The sequence below is a fragment of the Colletotrichum aenigma genome (genome assembly GCF_013390185.1).
Source record: "Colletotrichum aenigma strain Cg56 chromosome Unknown KSG_Cg56_contig02, whole genome shotgun sequence".
NCBI classification, from domain to species: domain Eukaryota; kingdom Fungi; phylum Ascomycota; class Sordariomycetes; order Glomerellales; family Glomerellaceae; genus Colletotrichum; species Colletotrichum aenigma.
The window spans coordinates 5,987,914-6,009,100 of NW_023500908.1; the positions used below are offsets into that span (position 1 = coordinate 5,987,914).

The 21,187-nt window shown below is 58.8% G+C and overlaps 8 protein-coding genes across 8 annotated transcripts; 3 read left to right on the top strand and 5 right to left on the bottom strand.

The window, feature by feature from the left end:
* Nucleotides 1–114: 114 nt before the first annotated feature.
* On the bottom strand, nt 115–1,008 carry tfa2 (Transcription initiation factor IIE subunit beta; the record flags this gene model as incomplete). The annotated part of the gene is made up of 1 exon (XM_037318889.1): nt 115–1,008. One exon carries the CDS (start codon nt 1,006–1,008, stop codon nt 115–117), a length of 894 nt encoding a protein of 297 aa, XP_037182995.1.
* Nucleotides 1,009–2,386: 1,378 nt separating this feature from the next.
* CGCA056_v003633 (putative cytochrome b5) lies at nt 2,387–2,954 on the bottom strand (the record flags this gene model as incomplete). Its single annotated transcript, XM_037318890.1, has 3 exons — nt 2,387–2,551; nt 2,626–2,752; nt 2,839–2,954. The coding sequence occupies 3 exons, from the start codon at nt 2,952–2,954 to the stop codon at nt 2,387–2,389; spliced, it is 408 nt and encodes a 135-aa protein (XP_037182994.1).
* Nucleotides 2,955–4,828: 1,874 nt separating this feature from the next.
* On the bottom strand, nt 4,829–5,894 carry CAP1 (F-actin-capping protein subunit alpha; the record flags this gene model as incomplete). Its single annotated transcript, XM_037318891.1, has 6 exons — nt 4,829–5,174; nt 5,221–5,358; nt 5,407–5,549; nt 5,602–5,717; nt 5,772–5,790; nt 5,841–5,894. The coding sequence occupies 6 exons, from the start codon at nt 5,892–5,894 to the stop codon at nt 4,829–4,831; spliced, it is 816 nt and encodes a 271-aa protein (XP_037182997.1).
* A 465-nt stretch (nt 5,895–6,359) lies between these two features.
* Nucleotides 6,360–7,608, bottom strand: CGCA056_v003635 (2-oxoisovalerate dehydrogenase subunit beta; the record flags this gene model as incomplete). The annotated part of the gene is made up of 2 exons (XM_037318892.1): nt 6,360–6,397; nt 6,447–7,608. 2 exons carry the CDS (start codon nt 7,606–7,608, stop codon nt 6,360–6,362), a joined length of 1,200 nt encoding a protein of 399 aa, XP_037182996.1.
* Nucleotides 7,609–8,010: 402 nt separating this feature from the next.
* exgD (putative glucan 1,3-beta-glucosidase D) lies at nt 8,011–10,199 on the top strand (the record flags this gene model as incomplete). The annotated part of the gene is made up of 2 exons (XM_037318893.1): nt 8,011–8,581; nt 8,629–10,199. 2 exons carry the CDS (start codon nt 8,011–8,013, stop codon nt 10,197–10,199), a joined length of 2,142 nt encoding a protein of 713 aa, XP_037182999.1.
* Nucleotides 10,200–12,042: 1,843 nt separating this feature from the next.
* atB-2 (Efflux pump atB) lies at nt 12,043–14,333 on the top strand (the record flags this gene model as incomplete). Its single annotated transcript, XM_037318894.1, has 7 exons — nt 12,043–12,380; nt 12,435–12,736; nt 12,787–12,987; nt 13,050–13,578; nt 13,843–13,879; nt 13,999–14,068; nt 14,170–14,333. The coding sequence occupies 7 exons, from the start codon at nt 12,043–12,045 to the stop codon at nt 14,331–14,333; spliced, it is 1,641 nt and encodes a 546-aa protein (XP_037182998.1).
* Nucleotides 14,334–17,003: 2,670 nt separating this feature from the next.
* CGCA056_v003638 (Transcription activator of gluconeogenesis) lies at nt 17,004–19,309 on the top strand (the record flags this gene model as incomplete). The annotated part of the gene is made up of 3 exons (XM_037318895.1): nt 17,004–17,250; nt 17,412–19,210; nt 19,259–19,309. The coding sequence occupies 3 exons, from the start codon at nt 17,004–17,006 to the stop codon at nt 19,307–19,309; spliced, it is 2,097 nt and encodes a 698-aa protein (XP_037183001.1).
* A 397-nt stretch (nt 19,310–19,706) lies between these two features.
* On the bottom strand, nt 19,707–20,371 carry FMN1 (Riboflavin kinase; the record flags this gene model as incomplete). The annotated part of the gene is made up of 2 exons (XM_037318896.1): nt 19,707–20,195; nt 20,255–20,371. The coding sequence occupies 2 exons, from the start codon at nt 20,369–20,371 to the stop codon at nt 19,707–19,709; spliced, it is 606 nt and encodes a 201-aa protein (XP_037183000.1).
* Between the last annotated feature and the right edge of the window lie 816 nt (nt 20,372–21,187).

The following is a 21,187-nucleotide window of genomic DNA, read 5'->3' on the forward strand; positions in this document are numbered from 1 at the left end:
GGCCGTGACGAAGCCAGTCTGAAACCCATTCTATAAGACCGAGGAAACCTATCCGAATTCGCCCAAAGAGCCGCCGCCCATCAAAACGCCAGAAATGCAGCCGAATGTGTCCATCTACCGCTTAGTAAGGTGACTGTAGTCCTTGAGCAGATGCTCCATGTGCGTGTTGGTCGTCTTGCCGGTGCGGCGGACGGCGCGCTTCTTTTGCTTGTTGTTCTTGGGATCGACCTTCTTGATGAGGCTCGGGTCGGCGCTGGCGGGCTTCTGCCCGACGGAGACGAGCTTCTTGACGATGTCGTCAGTGCTCGGCACCTCGACGGCGTTCCACATGCGCTTAAACTCGTCGTCGACGTGGTGGTGCAGCGTCGCGTCGTCGAGCCAGATGGCGCGGGGGTGCTGCTCCTTCTTCGTCTTGACGATGAGGATCTTGTGCTCGCGCTCCAGCTCCATCAACGCCTGGTCGCAGTCGGGCCAGCCGTCTTTCAGGTCCTTGACGTTGGTCCCCTCGGCGTCCTTCTTGCTCTGCAGGTGGCGCAGGAGCGAGATCTTATCCTTGACGCCAGGGATGATGGGCCGGTGGATGTACGTGCCGGTCCTCCACGTCTGCTCCGACAGCTTCGAGTCGGGGACCCACTGAATGCGAGGATGACGGCGCATGGCCTCGACCAGCGACTGCTTGTGCTTGTCGGTGCTGCGCGTCTGGCCCAGGTGGTCAAAGATCTCCGTGGCCGTCTTCGGTTCGTCCTTGCCCTTGAGCCACTCGAGGGCATACTGCATCTGCGTGAAGACCTCTTGACCAAAACTAGTGTTCTGAGGCTGCGAGTAGACGACAGTGTTGGGATCGCGCTTGCGCTTGCCGGACGAGGCATCGTTCTTGGATGCGGTGCTGCCGACAGAGGGAGAGGGCGAGGGGGGCGCCAACGACGGCTTCTTGGCCGTTAGCTTGCTGGCGGCCGAGGCGAGCGAGCTGTTGAAGGCTGCCTTTTGCTTCTCGAGGAGGGACGACATCTTGGCGGGTGTGGACGGTGTCTAGTATATATTGGAGGGAGTCGATGACGGGTTGTAGACGCTTCTTAGCATGCGGTCGTGGGTGTTGCTGGCTCGATAGACGTTTAGTGAGTGACCAGGCAGCCGCGCTCCTCTGCCGATCGAGAAGCAGGAACAAGATCAAGTCTTTCGGGAGCCTTTTCGCCGTCGCTCGTATCCCGTAGATTCCCAGATCTCCCGACAACTCTTCGCTTCAATGGTCAGCTGCGTGGGCTGGGCGGCGCCCTGTCGTCGGCGGCTCGCTGCCTCGTCCTCGCGGTCGCTCTCCTCGGGTCGCGCTGTCGTGCCTTGTTCGTTTTTCTCCTGTCGTTCCCGCTGCTTCGATATCCACAACTATATCCAGGCGTTTGCTGCGATCAGCCGGTTGACAATGACGGCGCAAGCAGGGTGACGGAGGGAAGATTCTTTGCTGAGCCGAGATGGGAAGCTGCTGATTCAATCCTCTTGGACGTTCGACGCTGTGGCGCACGGACGTGGCTGATGAGCTAAGCCACGGCAGGCACCTTTATCTCCGATCGAATGAATTTCCGATGGACGCCTACGGACTCTCGCTTGCCTCAATGATAGACCCATCATGTACCTTGTGGGTGTCTCATGCAATTTTCCGATGGGTTCCGGCTGCTGTCTCTCACAAGCTGGCGACAGAGTGGCTGTGGATATGGCATGCACGGGCCATGCCCCTATGGCGGGTTGACGCAGGAGTGGGAGCCGAAAGTGGCCTTCAAGAGTGGGAGTTGACCTTGGTAGGTATGGTTTTTGTGATTTTTGTGATTTTTGTGATTGATTTGACGGCAAACAAGTCCGGGCTATAGAGATATGTCTGGAATAAGGCGTCCTGGCATTGGCCGCAATGGTTGGTGACATGCGCACCATCAAAGCGGTCAGCGCTGAGCAGCCAGTCACATGCATCCCGAGTCCGAAATGTCCAGAGAATCGCAGACAGCAAGACACACTCATCCTTGTTGTCAACTATATCCAGCGCTTCTTGCCCCTCTCCAACACCCCGTAAACAAATGTCCATAAGAATCGTGACCGAACGTATATTCTATTAAAAGCAATATCTTCAACCGGCAGATTCGGCTCAGTCGAAGCACAACCAGCCAGATCCACCTCACGACGTCAAGAAAGCTCCTGCCGACCGACGTCAAACCTTGTCAGATGATCGTTAAGACGAGAGACACCCGTCACCAATCCCTTCACATCCGCCTGCGTGCCTCATTACGGGGCGGCGCGCGCGCGTTTCCCCTCTGGAACCGTGCGCGGTGACGGCTTCCATATTCATCCCCCCTAAAGTACTCGCTTGGCAGTCAAAAAACACAACAAAAGTCCGCTGAGAAACTTATGCGGACTGCTGCTGTTGCTGCTGCTGGTAGTTGTAGGCGACGTAGGCGAGGACACCGCCGATGAGGAGGACGGCGTACAGGCCGATGCCGAAGCCGGGACTCTCGGTGTGGCCGGCGGAGGTGGCGGGAGCGGTTTGCTTCTTGGGGGAAGGGTCGCCGGGCTGAAGAGGAAGAGGAGCGTTAGCTGTGAATATCCCGAGCATGTGCGCATGCGCGCGGAGGGGGTTCGGCTTACCTGGCGCTTCAGGTCGCCAATGTAGAGCTGGTCGAGGGTCTCGCGGGCCTCGTCGCTGTGGCCGACATCCTCGAAAGCCTCGGAGGCATCCTGACCGCCGACATCGAGCAGAACCTCCTCACCACCGCTAGAGACAAAACGTCAGTTGGGACGAACAGACGGACAATGGGGGAGCCGGCCATTCAGGAGCAGCCGAGGTCGAGTAGTACTCACGGGTGCTCGTCGACAAACTTGGTGCAGTCGTAGATCTTGTCATGGACTACAATGTAAATGTCCTTCTTGGTGTTGTGCTCGGCAACATCCTGGTAGGTGAGTTCGACGCCGCCCATTGTGACAGATTTCGCAAAAGAGGGTTCTCGTTCTGTTGGTGATAAACGTGGCTTTTGTTGAGCAGCAAACGGGGTTGCGAACTGTTCTTTTATTTCGGTGAAACTTGGTGGGTGGATGTGCGAAGCAGGTGAAGAAGCAGGACAAAGAGACTTTTTGGCGAGATTTAGAGGTGGCAGTTGCACAATCAGGCCAGCTCGGATGTTGTTGAGCCCGCTTCACTATTATCGCGTAAAATCGGGGGGGGGATAGCTGATGGAAGCTTCTGCTTTGACAGTGGACACAATTGCAGCTTGGGGGGAAAAAAGGATATCGGGGGTCCGCTCAGGGGGGACTTTCGGGCCAATGAGGGACACCGAAATTAGTGCACACCTGCTGTGATTCGCCGGCCTGGCGGATTGGGCGTCCAGGGTTTAGAGGGATTGAGCCTTCGAGGTACCGTTTTTAGGGGCCAGCAACGGGAGATTGAGAGCCCAGCTGGAGACTGACTGGAGAGGTCCAGTGCCCAGAGAGTGGGAGCGGGGCTGGCACCCCGGCGGAGCGAATGTGATGCCGCCGTTCCTGTCGGCATCGCACTCGGGAAGGGCTGGCAAATGAATGTGAATACGGCGTATGTCACCCACGGCTGTATTCGCAAACTTAGGTCTACCAAGCCTGCCTCGCCTTACCCTGCGACACCCGTTCCTTACCTTGGTCCTAGGCAGTGCCACGTCTCTTCCCCGCCCATTGAGACTCGACCAGGCTGTCTCCGAGTCAGGGCGAACGTTGCTCAGAAGAGAGCAAGCACTGCGACGTGAGGGCATGCCGTGCCTGTCCTGACCGCCCAAGCTGCTGCGTCCAGTTAGCTCGTTTCGAAACGCGGGTCTCTTGCCGGAATCCTGTCGGTGTCCGCTGCAGCGTGGCTGGGCTTCGACGAGTAGCCGTCGCCATCTCAGTTCCGCTTCCACGTCGTCGCAAACCCTCTGCGAATATCTACAGCGGAACCGCTCGTCGTCTGCCGGAATTTCAGCCACAGGGTCCGGTCCGTTCCCCAGTACTTCGTGTTCGTATCCTTGCATTGCTACATCACTGGGCTCGACAAGCAACCCGACCGAGTGCAACGCCGCAGCTGGCCGGTCCAGTGTAATGCCTAGTCCCGCGGGGGTTGCCAATCATCCAGCCATACCCACAACCCGCCCGTCCTCTAGCCACTGGGTTGGGTTCCTCGAGACTTGTGCCCGTCGGAATGTTCCTTATCTCACCGGTTCCGCGGGGTCCCTGTGGGCGCGTAAATGGCGCTCACGGACTCTTGGCCGACGGTTGACAGTCCGAAATCCCACGGAGCATACGGAATATTCCAAGACCTGGGACGGCAGACCTGATTCAGATAAATCACCCATGCTGCCTGCAGAGCGGCCGTCTCCTTCAGTCCGCACTACATAAGACCGGCTCAGCTGTCTCTGACTTGCAACCCGTACGGCCTTACTGCCCGCATGTCAATCCCGCTCGCTGACATCTGGGAGTTCGGGATGATGCCGAGGCACTCCGTGCGTCCTCCGGGATCGTGATGTCAATTCCATACAGATGCAAAAGGCGGGGAACGCGCGGGGTAATCAAGCTGGCTTCTGATATCGGTTCCCAAGGCATTTTGGCCGTGGCTCGCGGTTTATTTCCTGAACGGGTAAAAATCGCCGGCACACTCGCTTTTGCTGCATTCCCATCAGATATGCATACGGCTGTTTTAGCCACTCTTGTATCGAGGCGAGCCCGAGTCTTTGGGAATACATCACCGAACCATTGCCGTGACAGACGAAGGGAGTCTCGCTCCAGTTGGACGCCTGCTAAATGCACGGAGGATATCGATCTAACGTCTACTCAACACGGCCCCGTCCCCAGCTCATCGCCTTCCACTGCCTCCGCCAATGTCCTGTCCGAGACGGTACGAGGTGATCTTGTCCCACTCAATCTTCTGTCTGGTCACGGGCAGCTGCCGTCTCAGGCCCTTGAACGCTCCCTCGCTCAAATTCGTGAACCCCCTGTTGAGCTCCTCCTGGTACTTCTTCTCCGAGTTCGAAATCTCCTTGACGATGCCGGCGCCGGTGCCCGAGACGGACGTCTGTGTGGGGCGGCTGGTGAGCAGGCGGACGTTGCCGTCTTCGTAGTAGTGCACGTCGACCTTGACGGAGCCCTCGAGGCTCTCGGAGGAGGGGTCGTAGATGTAGAGGGAGCGCCAGCGGCCGTTCCTGGGCACGTCAGCAAGGCTCGAGGAGCTGTGGGGAAAGCACATACCAAAAGTTATTGGGAGAGTACTTGTTGGAAACGATAATGACAGCGACCTTGGAGTCGTTCTCGGTCGGGTAGACTCCGTACGCGGCGTTGGGGAAGTGCTCCTTGACGTAGGGGCCGAGGCTCTTCAGCGTCGACTTGCTGCATTCCGTTTAGCACCGTCTCTCCCATCCACGCAGCGTCACCTACATCAAGTCGGCGTTGGCGCCCTCCAGAACGTAGCTCTGCGCGTTGCTGGCCTTCTGTGTGCTGTGGTCGAAGGTGAAGCTCGTGGAGCTCTCGACGTCAAAGTATTGACCGTTGCCCAGCGAGTTGTGAGAGCTGACGATGACCTGATGTATTCCCTTAGCTTCCGATCGCTCCCTCGAGCGCCGCTTGACCGACCTGCTGGCTGCCGCCGGGCAGCTTCACTGTGATGAACTGCTCCTCATTGTACTTCTCGAACGCCGGCTCGAGGCTCGAAACGAGTTCGGGGTCGGACACGGCGAGGGACTTGATGTCTTTGTCGGGTTAGCTGTCGGTCGGGCTGCGAACCGGTGGCAGCGTGTCGTTACCTGCGATGACATCTGCGAGCTTCAATCAGGTCAGCTCGGGGTGTGCACGGCGGAAACAGCTCAACGTACCTCGCCAGGGGGAGCTCCCTCCACGAAGGAGGACACGGTCTCGACTTGGGACATTCTGGGGTGATTTGCCAGAGTGGTGTATGCTTGCAATATCGCGTGGGCGGTGATGATGCGGCGGTGGACGTTGAAACGTAAGGTACCTGATGCGGGGCAATTGGCGGGACACCGACGACGGGGACGATGACGGGGGCAGCGACGGATTGGCCAGGAAAGGGGCATTAATTGTTAGTGCGCAACCTCCGCTTTAGCCGGGATGAAGCACAACCGGATTGTACCTTTCTATCATTTCGCCAGGACATCAGATACGATTCTTTCTTTGCAATCACTGCTTGCAATTCAAAGAGCGATTGATTTTACAACTCTGGTCTCCTAGTAGCGAACACGACATGGCAACGGTAGATCGGCCTTGAGCTTCAGTTTGGTATCCTTTTGCCTTCCAAAGTCTAGGTCTAAGCCCGCACGCGTCTTCAGATTGATCATCATGGGTATGTATTAAAAGTTGACGTCCATCCTCCCGCCTCAGTAGTCCAACACCCGCTTAATATTGTCGTAAACCCCTAGGTAGGTCAGCAAACTGTTCAAAGACTCGCATCAAAGACCACTTACTCGCAACATCCGGAATGTTGAACTTCTCATACAACAACGGCGTATGAATGCTCCATCCCGCAACCCTCGCGACTGGCGCCTCCAGTCGCAGGAACGTATCCGGGTCCTCCTGGATGGCTGCAGCAACCTCCGCGCCGACGCCGGCATTGACCATCGCCTCGTGCACCACGATACAGTGGCCCGTCTTGCGGACGCTCTCAAAGACGCACTCCTTGTCCCACGGGTACAGCGTCCTGAGGTCGATGAGCTCCACAGAGATGCCCAGCTCCTCTTCGGCCTTTTGGATGGCCGACATGCACGTGTACAGTGGTTGGCCGTAGGACACAATCGTCACGTCCTTGCCCTCCTTCAGAACCTCCGCCTTGGACAGCGGCAGAGTGTACGCCCCTGCGGGCACTTGCTCGACAGCGGCCCGGTAGAGTATCTTGGGCTCCATGAAGATGCACGGGTCGTTGCTACGAATGGCTGACAACAAGAGACCCTTGGCCTGGAGGGGTGACCTCGGCATGATTACTCGCAGTCCAGGGATGTGCGTGAACAGGCTCTCAGGGGACTGGGAGTGGTAGAGGGCGCCGTGTCCGACGCCGCCGCAAGGCATCCGGACCGTGAGACCGCCCACGCTGCGACCGCATGCGCCGTCTCTGTATCGAAACTTGGCCGCTTCATTGACGAGCTGGTCGAATGCCGGGTATACGTAGTCGGCAAACTGGATCTCTGCTACTGGCCGCATGCCCTCCGCTGCCACACCGATGGCGAAGCCCATGATGCCCTGCTCCGTCAGGGGCGTATTGAAGATGCGGTCCGCGCCGTACGTCTCGGCGAGCTTCATTGTGCACCGGAACACGCCGCCAAAGGCAACGTCCTCTCCAAACACCATGACGGAGTCGTCTTCGGCCAGCGCAATCGACAGGGCGTCATTGATGGCCTGGAACAGGTTCATCTTCTTCGTCGTGCCATTGCGGACTTCGGCCGGGAGCTCGGCCGTGCTGAGGGCCGCCTGAGACGAGTGCGCGAGGAGAGAGGTCGTCGCGTAGTCGACGGGGACGTTGAGCTTCGCATTGGGCGGGTGCGTCGAGTAAAGCCGAGAGACGGCAAGGGGAAGCTGGGTCGACACGGACGGCGCCAGCGCTCGGCGGAGTGGACGTAATGAAATGGACCTCATTGTGTATGATGTTTGTAGCCGGCAGAATCACTGCGAGACCCAATTCCCATGAATGTCTAAAGACGAAGGAACTGAGACCGCCGGCTCGACGAGGGAGGCTGTCCTACTAACCCGCACCCGGGTGATGTAAGTTCGGCTTGCAGCGGCGTTCGCGGGGTCGCAGCGGCCCTTGGCGGGCGACCGACCCTGGCGGCCACTTTACGCCCTGATAAGAGGCCCGAGCGATTGTTGCTCTGCCAACAGCCGAGCCACCAGCCCAGCGCCAAAACAGGGCAGTGGACATGGTTACGATCTTGGTATCCTTGGCGTAAACACGTATATCCATCTGGAATGGCCGCCGGTCAGTAGCGTTCCAGTGCAACGACGACTAGCACTCTTTCTGACGGCATTCCATCTCCAACAATGGCGCCCGGTGAATCCTCGAGACCGTCGTCGCACCGACCGCGGGACTCATCGGGCAGGAAACATCAACACAAGAAACGGCGGTCACAGGAGCAGAGATCGAGACGGCCAGCGACCGATTCTGGAGAGAGCAGGGGCTCGCAGACGCTTTCGGCCGATGCGCTGGCGCAGTTGAACCAGGAGAACACGAGGAGACCAAAGAGACGGGGATCTGATGCGAGGCCAAGAGACCCGGAAAGAGATGCGGAGAGGGAAAGGCTGCGGAGGGAAAGGAGGGAACGAAGGGCACGCCGTGCCGCGGCAGAGAGTGCAGACGCTCCGAGGGAAAAGGATCCGCCGAGGGAGAGGCCGCGACGAGTGCAAAAGGAAGAGTACCGAGATTTGCCGTATGAAAAACCGCGGAAAGACAGGCACAAGAAGAAGCGGGTGGTCAGCGGCGCCATTCTCGAGGAGGGCCGTGGGTCGCGTGGGTTGAGAGGCGGCGGATGGAGCAGCACCGACAGCAACAGCCTCGAGAAGGAACGTCTCGTGGACGACCCACCCGGGCCGATCAAGAAGAGGAAGAAGCTTTGTAAGTGATCCGGCAGAGGTCCACGACCGCCAGCTAACCGCCGCCAGGGATATGCCTTGGGGTCTGCTTGGTCCTGCTGATTATCATTATCGTCGTGGCAGTGGTGGTTAGCAAGAAAAACTCCAACAACAGCGAGTCGAGCTCGGTAAACCTCGACGGCCAGGACAAGAACAGCATTCCGATGAAATGGCGCGGTACCTATCTCGACCCGTGGTCCTGGGCCGACACCACCGATTTCAACGTCACTTTTACCGACGAGATGGTTGGTGATCTGCCAGTCATGGGCCTGTACACCGACTGGGACGACTCGACGCAGGCCAACAGCAAGGTCCCGAAGCTCAACGAGGACTGGGGCTCGTACGGATCGAGACCGGCGCGCGGAGTCAACGTCGGCGGCTGGCTGAACCTGGAGCCCTTCATCACACCCTCGCTATTCAACTACGACTCCCGTCTCGGCATCATCGACGAGTACACCCTCTGCACGCACCTGGGCGCCAAAAAGACGGCCGAGGTACTCGAGGACCACTACAAGTCCTTCGTGACGGAAGACACGTTCAAGGAGATTGCGGATGCGGGACTCGATCACGTACGCATTCCCTTCAACTACTGGGCGATTGAGGTCTACGACGGCGATCCGTACCTCTTCCGCACGTCATGGCGATATCTCCTCCGCGGCATCGAATGGGCGCGCAAGTACGGCCTCCGCGTGAACCTCGACGTCCACGGCCTGCCTGGCAGCCAAAACGGGTGGAACCACTCTGGCCGTCAGGGGGTCATCGGCTGGCTCAACGGCACCGACGGCGCCACCAACGCCCAGCGCAGCTTGGACCTGCACGACCGGCTGTCGAAGTTCTTTGCGCAGGACCGGTACAAGAACATCGTTTCCTTCTACGGCCTTGTCAACGAGCCAAAGATGACGGAGTTGAGCGCGACGGATGTCGTCGCGTGGACGGAGCAGGCCTACAAGCTCGTCAAGGGCAACGGGATCAAGGCCATCGTGGTGTTTGGCGACGGCTTCATGGGCCTCGGCAACTGGCAGGGCAAGATGACGGGCTACAGCGACCTGGCGCTCGACGTGCACCAGTACGTGATTTTCAACACGGACCAGATCGTGTACACGCACCAGAAGAAGGTCCAGTACGCCTGCGACGGCTGGACGCAGCAGGCGGAGCAGTCGATGGACACGTCGACGGGCTACGGGCCGACGCTCTTCGCCGAGTGGTCGCAGGCCGACACGGACTGCGCCAAGTACGTGACCAACGTCAACTGGGGCAACCGGTGGACGGGCACGTACGACACGGGCAACTCTTCGACATCGATCCTGACGCCGCGGTGCCCGACAGAGGACAGCCAGTGCAGCTGCGACAAGGCCAACGGCGATCCCAGCGGGTTCAGCAGCGATTACAAGCAGTTTCTGCAAATGTTCGCCGAGGCGCAGATGCACTCGTTCGAGAAGGGGTGGGGCTGGTGGTACTGGACATGGGACACGGAGAGCTCGCCGCTGTGGAGCTACAAAAAGGGCCTCGCGGCCGGGATCCTGCCTGCCAAGGCCTACGACCGGGACTTTGACTGCTCCGGAACGGTGCCGTCGTGGAGCAGCTTGCCGGAGTATTACTGATGGGCCGTGGTTTTTTTGCATGCAATTGGCGTTTGGGGCGAGCAACCTGCATTTTGACTGAACGAGGCATATAGAGTGAGCGATGACGACGAACATGTATGAGGGAGACGTAGTCATGTATGATAATAACGCTGGAGACGCACATGATGCCAGTGTTAGATAGCTTTAACGACAGAACGCTGAGGTTCAGCCGTCAAATTTGTGTCCCTCGATTGTGATATGAATTCGTAGACTGTAGCTCTTACACAGGAAACCAAGCCACACAGTATAGGAAAGCTGATCAGTCTTGATTAGAAATGCGTCCATCTCCAGGGACGTCAACACAAGTCCACGGACGTTGCTGACAGACAGACCGTCATCGCACGTGGCCCGAAGGATCTCAACCATTCCACGCTACGGCAACCGGCGCCGAAGAGAGCTCGGGGCAGGTGTCAAGAAGCACAGACTGGACGAAAAACAGACGGTCGGGATCGGGAGGCGGGTTGACGGCGCTCGCGCTTCGCCCTCTCCGACGACGCGAAATGACTCTTCCTATTCGGAGGGGGGCAGCAATCCAGCAATCAGTGGGAATGCAACCCCACTTACCGGCTTCGTGGGCCCGGTCGGATCACGAACTAAGGTAGGGAACATGGAAGATGGTAAAAGCCGATTGAAGCTTATCGAGTGGTGTGAGCACTGTTGACCAGGCAGGGCACATCGGATCAGCTCACGTTGGGTTGCAGCTCAGGGCGTCCAGGGCCAGTGTTTCTGTCAGGTATCTCCAGCATTGCCGCAAACCCAAACCGATCGCTCGGCGTCTCCCATTTTTAGCCCTGCGACTCTGTTGAAGAAGCCCGCTCTGACGGGCGCCTCCTGGCTGGTGTCTCACCCACTCTTCTCAGATGCCAAGGGTCCCCCGTTCTGCGAATTCTGGAAAGACGCTTGTCAGCGTCATGTCAGGTTGAGACGGGCTATTTCCGTGGGAAACAAAGAAAAAAACGAAAAAGCCCCGCTAGCTTTCCTATCAACCGCTAGCAGAGCACGGATGTCATCCGCCGCCTATCGCTGTTATCGATCACATTCTGGCGCCGCTACATCTTGACTAACAAACTTGCAGCGTTGGGAGCTCGCCTTCGATGGTGTGCTCGCGTGGAAGAATGAACATGCGGCATCCCTACTGGCTGAGCCCCCCTCCCCTCGCCCTCGAACTGGATGGACCCCTTCGTCCGTTGGTTCGGATGCTGCACATGGCAAGTCTCCTCGTCTCGCGTCTTTCCCAGATCGCAGGGCCCCATGGCGGCGTCATCCGTCCACCAATGCGTCCACCTTTTCCAGGGTGGAGGTCGCCTCGCCTTAATGACAATGACGAGATCCACCTCCCAATCCGGGGGGTTCACGGTCAAGCTCCTCCAAAAGGCGTAAAGGCGAGCCGCGTTCTGGGTCCCAACAGCGCGCGCCCTAGCTGGGCTGAATAATGGCAAAAAAAATTGCCAAAGAGGTTGCGCCCTAGAGACGTTTGTCCGTCTTTGACTAATGGCCCAAGATCCAGCGTTTGCCCCCTCTCGTCGACTTGTTTTCACGGGGTCTGGATCGTTGCAATGGTAGAGGATCCCGTTTCTACCACTTCCAAATAAAAACCACGCCGGGCCTGCGACACATTTCATCGTGGTAGCAGATCCAGCAAAAAAAGAGAGTCCCTGGTCACGATCCACATGCTGGAACTCGGAAGTGGTCCCATAATAAGTCGACCCTTTCCGTACATAATACCCGACATCCGCAGTCCCAGCTTGTTTGCTATCAAGCTCGTCATTGCCGACTCTGTTGGAACTTCCAATACAAACTTCGATTAGGACTGTCAACAGCCATGGCGGATGTCGAAAAGGCCGAGAGCGGCCGGTCATCGAGCGCCGACAACGACGACGAAACGATCGCCGCCGAGGACGATGCGACCTTTCAGCGCATCCGAACGGGGGCCAGCGCCGGTGCGCGCTCGCTACGCTCCCTGAGCCGAAATAGGAGCAACAACGGCTACGGCGTCGACGACCTGGACAGCAGCGACGACAGCCCCTCGCAGGAACCCGAAAAGGACCCCTTTGAAGTATCTTTTGACGGCGGCGACAGCGACCCCATGTGTCCGCGCAGCATGAGCAAACTGAGGAAATGGGTGATTGTCTCGATTGTGTCTCTCGCTAGCACATGCGTGTAAGTGGCAGACTGAGATTTGAAGGATGGAGGGCGGGTGTTGACAAGACACAGCACCGCTGCTAGTTCCATTTACACGTCGACGTACGCGCAGATGAACGCCGAGTTCGGGACGTCGAAGCTCGTGTCTACAGTTGGCTTGTCCGTGTTTGTACTGGGCATCTCGCTCGGTCCAATGCTTCTGAGCCCCCTCTCCGAGTTCTACGGGCGCCGGCCCATCTACCTGGTTTCCTGGGTGATGTATCTCATCTGGATCATCCCATGCGCCGTCAGCAAGAACATCACAACCATGATCATCGCCCGGTTCCTCGACGGTCTTACTGGCTCAGCGTTCCTGTCGGTGTCCGGGGGCAGTGGTGAGTAACATCGCCATCATCACGTCTCGGGGTATGCTGACTAGTCACAGTTGGCGATCTCTTTGCGCGTCACGAGCTTCAGGCCCCAATGCTCATGTACTCGCTCGCCCCCTTCATTGGCCCGTGTATCGGACCGCTGATTGGTGGCTTCATCAACACGTACCTCCACTGGCGCTGGACCTACTACGTGCTCATCATCATCACGTTTGTTCTGCTGGTGGCCATCGTCGTATTGGTGCCCGAGACATATCGTGAGTGCCTCGTGAAGGGTGCGCCCCTGAGCTGCTGGTGCGGGAGTGCTGACACCGTACAGATCCGATCGTCTTGCGGACCAAGGCGCGCAAGATCCGAAAAGAGACAGGTGACGAGCGCTGGAAAGCCCCCGTCGAGAAGATGACCAAGTCCATCCCCAAGACCATCGGCCTGTCGCTGCTGCGGCCCTTCCAGCTGCTCATCTACGAGCCCATGATGCTCAACCTGTGCGTCTTCTGCGCCATCCTCCTCGGCATCCTGTACCTCTTCTTCGGCGCCTTCCCGCTCGTCTTCACGACCAACCACGGCTTCAACCTCTGGCAGGTCGGTCTCACCTTCCTGGGCCTCCTGGTGGGCATGCTCTTGGCGGCCGCGACCGACCCTTTGTGGCACCGCATCCGCAGCCGGCTCATGGCGGACCTGGAAAAGGAGACGGGCGTCGAGGGGGCCAGCGAGCCCGAATTTCGCCTTCCTCCTGTGATTTGCGGCGCCTTCCTCGTCACCATTGGGCTGTTCATCTTCGCGTGGACGACCTTCTCCTGGATACACTGGATTGTGCCAATCATCGGAAGCGCAATCTTTGGCGCGGGGTGAGTCAAGTCTTTTTATTTTCCCCTTGCACGACATATCGCAACTATGGCCCCAAGGTGGAAAAAGGCCCGTGGTTCCGCAGCATATAAGCTCATGCCGTGACCTGACATGCCCGTCCTTGCGTCAGGCCGGCTGCCGTCTGCAGGTTCATGTGCAGGCGTAGTCACGCTTTGTCAGGCCCCTCCACGGACCGTGGGGTCATCTTGCTTTTTCCTTTTTTCCAACTGTGTGTGTGCATGTGAGCTGCAGCTGACCGTCTGAAGGGTGCTCCTCGTCTTTACTGGCATTTTTACGTTTCTTGTAAGTGGTCTCTGCTTGTCCCACCGGTTGGGCGGCGGTGCCAGGGGTCTGGAATCATTCTCCAGGCCCCGGGCGTTGCACGACATGAGAGATGAGCATGCTAATGTTGGGCTTCGCAGGTGGACGCCTATCCTCTCTATGCAGCGTCAGCCCTTGCTGCGAATGCGTTTGTGCGATGCATGTTTGCTGGTGAGTTTACCCTCCTGGGGCACCAACAACGCTCTCTCCCACTCAGCCGGGTTGTGCCCCGTGTGTCTCGGTCAGTGCTGACCTAGACGATTGCCTGACAGCCGCATTCCCGTTGTTTGGAACGCAGATGTACACGGAGCTCGGATACCAATGGGCGACGTCATTGCTCGGCTTCCTGACGGTAGCGATGCTGCCGTTCCCGTACATCTTTTTCAAGTATGGCAAGCAGATTAGAAAGCGCAGCCGGTTTGCAAAGAACACTTAGCGCCAGAAAATCTCCGTGGACGGACGGACGTTGGCGAGCGGGCCGACGCGATGAAGGGAAATGACGGTCGCCGCCTCAGGATCAGACACGGCCGGCCACACCGCACAGACTTCCCTACCCACCGGTGCGGAGGAGCAGCGGTAGTGGTGCGTGGTTCCTGCTGTCGGATGCAGCACTTTGCAGCTGTTCCTGGTCCAGGCAGGCTTGCTGCGACGACACTTGGCACAACTGGACGGCTAGTGCGCGCAGCAGATGCGGCTGTTGATCGTGGCGATCGTCATTCGTGACGGCAGCAGCCGTCTGCAGGTGCCCAAAGGTCCTGGGCTGTCATTGACAGAGGCAGATTCGAGGCAGCCGGACTGAGGACTCGTGGGTGACGCGACAGGAGCAAGTTGTTCGAGCGGTCGCCAATGGTGGGTGGGCGAGAGGAGCGGTTGGATTTGTGCGCACATGCAATAAGATACCCCCCATCCTTTAGTGGTTGCTGGACTGCAGATAGAGGGCTGGCCGACGCTCGGCACGTCGGCTGAGCCAATGTTAATGCAATAGCGGTCGACATGAGACCGTGTTTGGAGTCACACATCGTAAAGGCAGCATGGCATGTTTCGCTGAGGGGCTGAATTGAGGTTGGAAGGTTCGGCCCTCGGCTTGGTTCCCCGGCAGGCTGACCGACCTCTGCCTTGACCTGGGGGACGTGGACCTGGCCGTGGATCGTATTGGATCTCACATGCAGCGATTGGATGGCAGCAATGCCAGATGTCCAATAGAGTGGCTTGCATCGACGTCGTTAACGTAATGCTGTGCTACCAGATTGGGGCATACTGACACGGAAACGAGGGTATCCAAGGAGCCAAGGGGCGGCGAGTCGTAACTGTTATTAAGCGTTGGGCGTCGGAGATGAAGAGATTTGAGGACGTTGACATAAGAAATGCTAGATTAGATCGAGAAACACGAACGTGGTCTAGCCAACCTGGTCCACGTCGCGAGGAACACTGAAGTCTGTTCCAAGGCTCGGACTGCGGCCAGGTCCAAGTGGCCTGCCATCTGCATCGCGGTGCACAGGTCGGCGGCAGGCAGCGCGGAGGAGGTGAGGTACGTACACGGTACCGAGTACAGACGATTCCACAGTCAGGGACGCCTGCAAATGACATGCCGAGGACCTGGATGACGCGCGCGATCCTCGGTGGGCGGGCCGTGAGTGAAGACTCTGGCGAAAACTGTAGGTGAAAAGTACCAGGAACGGCGTGTGCGGCGTGCTCGCTGCCCATTGCCCCGTCTTCTCCAAGTAGCCGATACAGGGTGGGGCACCGGGCTGGCGATATCCACATGATGGGCGGATCGGCCAATCGCCGGGCTGACATTTTCTCCAAGAGAACCCCGCAGCTCAGCAGCAAATCTTTGACCAACGGCAGCGAGGCTGGGATTCCATACCTCGCTGGGCCGGTGTAAAACTGTTTAGCCACTGCTGCCGGGGGTCTGCTACTGCTGCGACGGTACTCTGCCGACCCTTCTCTCTCTCCCGCCTGCTCTTCTCGGTCAGCTCCAAAACGACCACTCTCGCGTGCTCCTCTTCCACCCGACCGAGGATAAACATCACGGCCCCCGATCCCGACCTCGACCCCGACGACAGTCCCCCCGAAACCGCTGCATTTCCGCCGGCGACCGTGACCGCAAGCCCTACGAGGTCTCCGTCCCACAGAGACAACAACACTCTCACCGTCCGCGTGCCCGTGTGTCGATGCTTGTCTCTTGCAAGCACGAGGGCCACGGCTACCTGCAGACACCCTTCGACGCCTCGACCTCTCAAAACTCCCGTCACATCACCCCGGTCCTGCGCCGCCAGTCTCCCATCCGCCGCCCCTCGACCCTGTCCCCGTCCCCGTCCCCGTGACCTCATGTGGTCCGCGACGCGAACACCGGTCTCCAAACGACTGCGCCAACTATCGAGTCCTAGTCCTGCCGTGACGAGCACGTCGCACAAGAGACGCCTCTTTTCTCTCCACCACCACACCATTGGAGACTCCTGACTGCTGAGAATACGAGCTCATCGAGAGAGACCAACGCCCTCCCCCTTCCCTCGCCTCGTCTTCCCTGGCCTGTCCTGCAGCTTGTTTGCCTGTCTGCCTGCTGCTGCTGCTGCTGCTGCTGCTGCCGCTGCGCATCTGGTGAAAAGAGGGAACGAACAGCCTCCCGTCTACATCGCGGGAGCGCACAGCGCCTATTTCGGTCCCTGCCCTCTCCCACCCCACGGTCCGCGGGAGACTGTACCCGGCTCGACTCCCATTTGCGGACTCGAAGGCTCGCCCCTGCGCATATAGGTGTAGGTGAACTGGGAAGACAGCAAGCCACGGCGGTGCTGCACTTTGACCTTGTGTGTGTGTGTGTGTGCGCGTGTGCTGCACGAGACGGATCCCGGCGTGTGCCACTTCACTTCTGACCGCAGGAGGATTTTCATATTCCCTTCCCTATTCTACGACGCCTGCCACTGCGACACCAAGCACGGCACGTCTGGGAGTGAGCCGTGTGGTTTCGCAAATATAGCATCCAGGGAACAGTCCTGGACCAGGGCCTTGCAGCGCCGTGCCCGTCACCGCGGCAAGCTTGGCTCGCCGTTGTCGCTGTTCTGTTCTGCCTGAGGAGAGAGAGGCTTGCATATAAAACCAAGACAACATGCCGGACGGCCTCGAGGAGCCCGGGACTGAGGTCTCGGATGCCATGTCAGATAATGACCACGAGTACGACGACGAGACGCCCGTAAAAGACGACGACGACGAGAAGATGGCCGAGTCCCACGATAGCGGCAACGACAACAACGGCGAGGTAAAGAAGAAGTACGATCCCAAGGACCCTTCACGGCCGAGGAGGAAGAAGGCTCGCCGGGCGTGTTTCGCCTGCCAACGAGCCCATCTGACCTGCGGTAAGCTCCTGCTCGATTCCTCAGGGTCCGGCTCTCGCGACAGTCTTGTGATGGTCAAGTGAATACGTGTGATTGTCCCTCCTCCGTGGTAACTGGAGGTCCATGTCGTCTTTAGTCTCGTGTACGGCCTCTTAAACCTTGTGCTGATATGATGGCTATAGGAGATGAACGACCCTGTCAGCGATGTATAAAGCGCGGCCTTGCAGACGCCTGCCAGGACGGCGTTCGCAAAAAGGCAAAGTATCTCCACGATGCGCCGCCGGAGGCTCTCCGGCCGGTCCTCGGGCCCAACTACAACCCCAACGCGGCCCCGACCCGTCCCAACGGCCAGCGGCATCACAGCGGGACCTCGGACACGGCCTCGACCGCCGGCAGCACGTACTTTGGCCAGAGCTCCACCACCTCGTTCCCCGTGTACTCGGGCCAGCAGACGCCCGTCGCCATCCCCGAAGGCCTCCCGTTCCAGGCTCAGCCGTCACCGATATCGCCGTCGTTCCCGCAACCGGGCGGGAACAACGGCCGGTCCATTGGCGGCATGATCTCGCCGCAGGTCACCAACGACCCGTTTAATACGTTATTCGACCCGAGCAACCCGGCCATCTTCAACTTTGACCTGGAAGGGCTCAACTTTGGCAGCCAGTACGGCGCCATGGAGTTTGGCATGCTCGGGCACATGTCGTCCGGCGCGGCGGAGACCCCGCCGCGGGACGGCTCATTATCCGGACCAAGTGGTGAAGCGGTCAACTTTGGATCCACAAACGTCTTTGGCAATGGCAACAACCAGTTTGGCCAAGTCTACGATAGCGGTATGATCAACGATTTCATGGGTGTAGACCAGTCTTCCAACGGCATGTACCAACAAGGCAACTTGCAACATGGGCTCCCACATGCCTACGCCATCGCTGCCGGCCCAACAAGCCTACATAGCCCAAGCACAGACAACACCGCCAGCCCGCAACCTACTAACTTTACGTTTGAAGGATCTCCAAGTGGGAACTTTGGCGCTGTTGGAAACTCCCAGACCATATCCGCCCCCTCGCGCCCCAAGGCCGGCAACAACAACAACACCAAGCCCGGCCAGCCCCAGAAGTCAGGCCCCCACTCCCTGCTGGGCAAGCGGCAACGCGACCCCTCGTCCATCTACGACACCGTCAAGGAGCCGTACCCCTACCTGGCCGGCTTCCACGCCCTCATCGAATACCTCCCGAAACGCTTCTCCGCCAACAGGACGCTGCGCATCGCCAAGGCGCTCGCCAGCATCCGCCCGTCCTTCATCGCGTGCACCAAGACGCTCAGCCGGCAGGACCTCATCTTCATGGAGAAGTGCTTCCAGCGCACCCTGTTCGAATACGAGGAGTTCATGCACCACTGCTCCGCGCCGACCATCGTCCTCCGCCGCACGGGCGAGATCGCCGCCGTCAACAAGGAGTTCATCGCCCTCACGGGCTGGACCAAGGACGTGCTGCTCGGCAACGACCCGAACCTCAACGTCAACACGGGCGGCACCCCGTTCTCGGCGACCAACAGCGGGCGCAACACGGGTCGCGCCGGCTTCTCGACGCCCAAGGTGCCGTCCGCCGCGCTCGTCGACCAGATCAAGAACGGCGAGGGCGGCGCGCCGCGCAAGCAGCCCGTCTTCATCGCCGAGATCCTCGACGACGACAGCGTCGTCGAGTTCTACGACGACTTCTCCCACCTCGCCTTCGGCGACAGCCGCGGCAGCGTCAACCGCACGTGTCGCGTGCTCAAGTACCGCACAAAGGAGCAGACGGAGGCCGCCGCCTCGTCCGACATGACGCCGCAGCAGGACCCCCGCAAGAGCATCCTCAGCAACCGCGTCACCCGCATCGACGGCGAGCACGGCATCTCCAAGATTGAAAAGGACGGCAAGGTGGACTGCCGGTACTGCTGGATGATTAAGCGAGACGTGTTTGATATCCCCATGTTGATCGTGGTGAATGTGAGTACCCCGAGTGTGTTTTGTATGTCGGCTGCTGACTCTTTCCAGTTCCTTCCGTGCTATTACCAGAACAAGGAACCGCATCAACTGGCTGTGTGAGACGGTGTGTGTAAAAAGGGGCGACCAGGGCATATATGAAGGCATGGGAGGCGTTTGGAAACGGGTTGCGAGTTTCATAACCAATCGAACACACGGCTCTCCTGTGTCTACCATCGCAGAGAGGAGAGCCGGACGGCGCATCTGGGGCTTGATGGGTAAACGGTTCATATTCATGGGCTTCTGCCGATTTTGTTTCTTTTTTTCTTCCTCCTTTCTCCCGCGCAGCTTCACTTTAGCCACCCCCAAGGGGCCGAGAGGGACAGTCACACCTCCCCAAGCAAAGCCCCCTTTTCGACAAGAACAGATTCCCCAGGTTTTATATTTTCAATTATAGAATTTCTAAACGCTGAATATCGTGGTTTATCCCGGGTTACATCGTGATCATGAGAAACATAGTCTAGTTCTTGGGTAGGGGCTCCACCAGCCAGCCCGCGTCCAGCGTGCCGGCCTTGTCGGCTCCGGGGCGCAGCTCGGCGGGGGGCGCCCAGGCGGGCCTGTTGAGCGAGCCCCGCGCGACGTCGCAGTCGAGGTTGATGTCCTTGATGAGGGCGTCGAGCGACTTGTAGTCCTTCTCCTCGCGGACGAAGCCGAGGATGAGCAGGCGCATGTGGGAGTCGTAAAAGTCGGCGGCGAACTTGTGGAGCACGTGCACCTCGGCGGAGCGGACGGTGTTCTTGTAGAAGGGGTTGTAGCCGATGGACATGACCATGGGGTACAGCTGGAACTCGAGCGTGGGCTGGGCGGGGCCGTGGCCGGCGGCGACGCGGTCCGGGTGCGAGGCGGGCAGGGCGAGGGAGGCCCAGCCGAAGTAGACGCCCGACTTTGTGTCGTCGATCCAGGGGGTTTGGGAGGAGTCGACGGGCAGGTTGGCGGTTGGGATGCCCAGCTTTGGTGGGTTAGATCTGCGCTGCTGCGGGATGGAGGAGGAGGAGGGGTGGGACTCACTTCCTTGGATCCGCGACCGAAACCCGAGATGACCTTGCCCTCCATCTTGAGCGGGAAGGGGGCCTCGGGGCCAGAGTCGGGGCCGACGATGAGGGGACGTGATGTCTCTTCCGCCATGATGAGTGTGTGTTGTGTGTGTGTGTGCTGATTAATCACGAGTGAGACTGAGACTATGACACCTGTGTGTCTCTCTGTGAATCTTGAAATGCGGGGGGCGAGACGCTGTGTTTAAGACCCGGACGAGAAGACGCGCGCGCGCAAGTTCAGATGATCGAACCCGAAAAGCAGTGCGACGGTAAGCAAAACCTCGGGGGTGGCCGTGAGAGAGAGATTGCGAGTGAGTCGTCGCCGATGAGATGTGGTGGGGCAGCGCAGCTGTGATTTGATGGAGGGGTCACTGTTCAGGCAGGTTCGATAAGGCTCCGTTTATCAGCTTAACGATCGGCCACTGGCGGATCGGGTCTGCAGTGGGATGTGGGGCACGAGCGCCGGAAGATCCACGGTTTGTGAGATGAGCGGCAAGCCGCCTGACCCTCTGTTTTTCTTGCATATTGCATGCATTTTATCGTCCAATGATTCACCGCATGACACTTCACAGGGACGGGAGGTCCAACCGGCTCGGTTCCGGGAACAGCAGACTGGTATTTTTCGTGGTATAATTTTGCTGCAACACGAACAACCCTTCAAACCAAGAACCAACAAACAAAACGTTGCCTGGGCTTGACCTCTAAAGACAGTGGTGGTATTTCATACAGGAGCGTTTACACGAGGATATCAACAAGGAAAGGAAACGGGAAATATTGACAGGAACAGACAAAGTGTAGAAAACCCGGGCTGGCGGGGCCAACTCCGAGCCGGACAAGCCCACGCACTTACATCAACGACTTCACCTCCTGGACGTCGTGACACCGCACGAAACACGCTTCGGGGTGC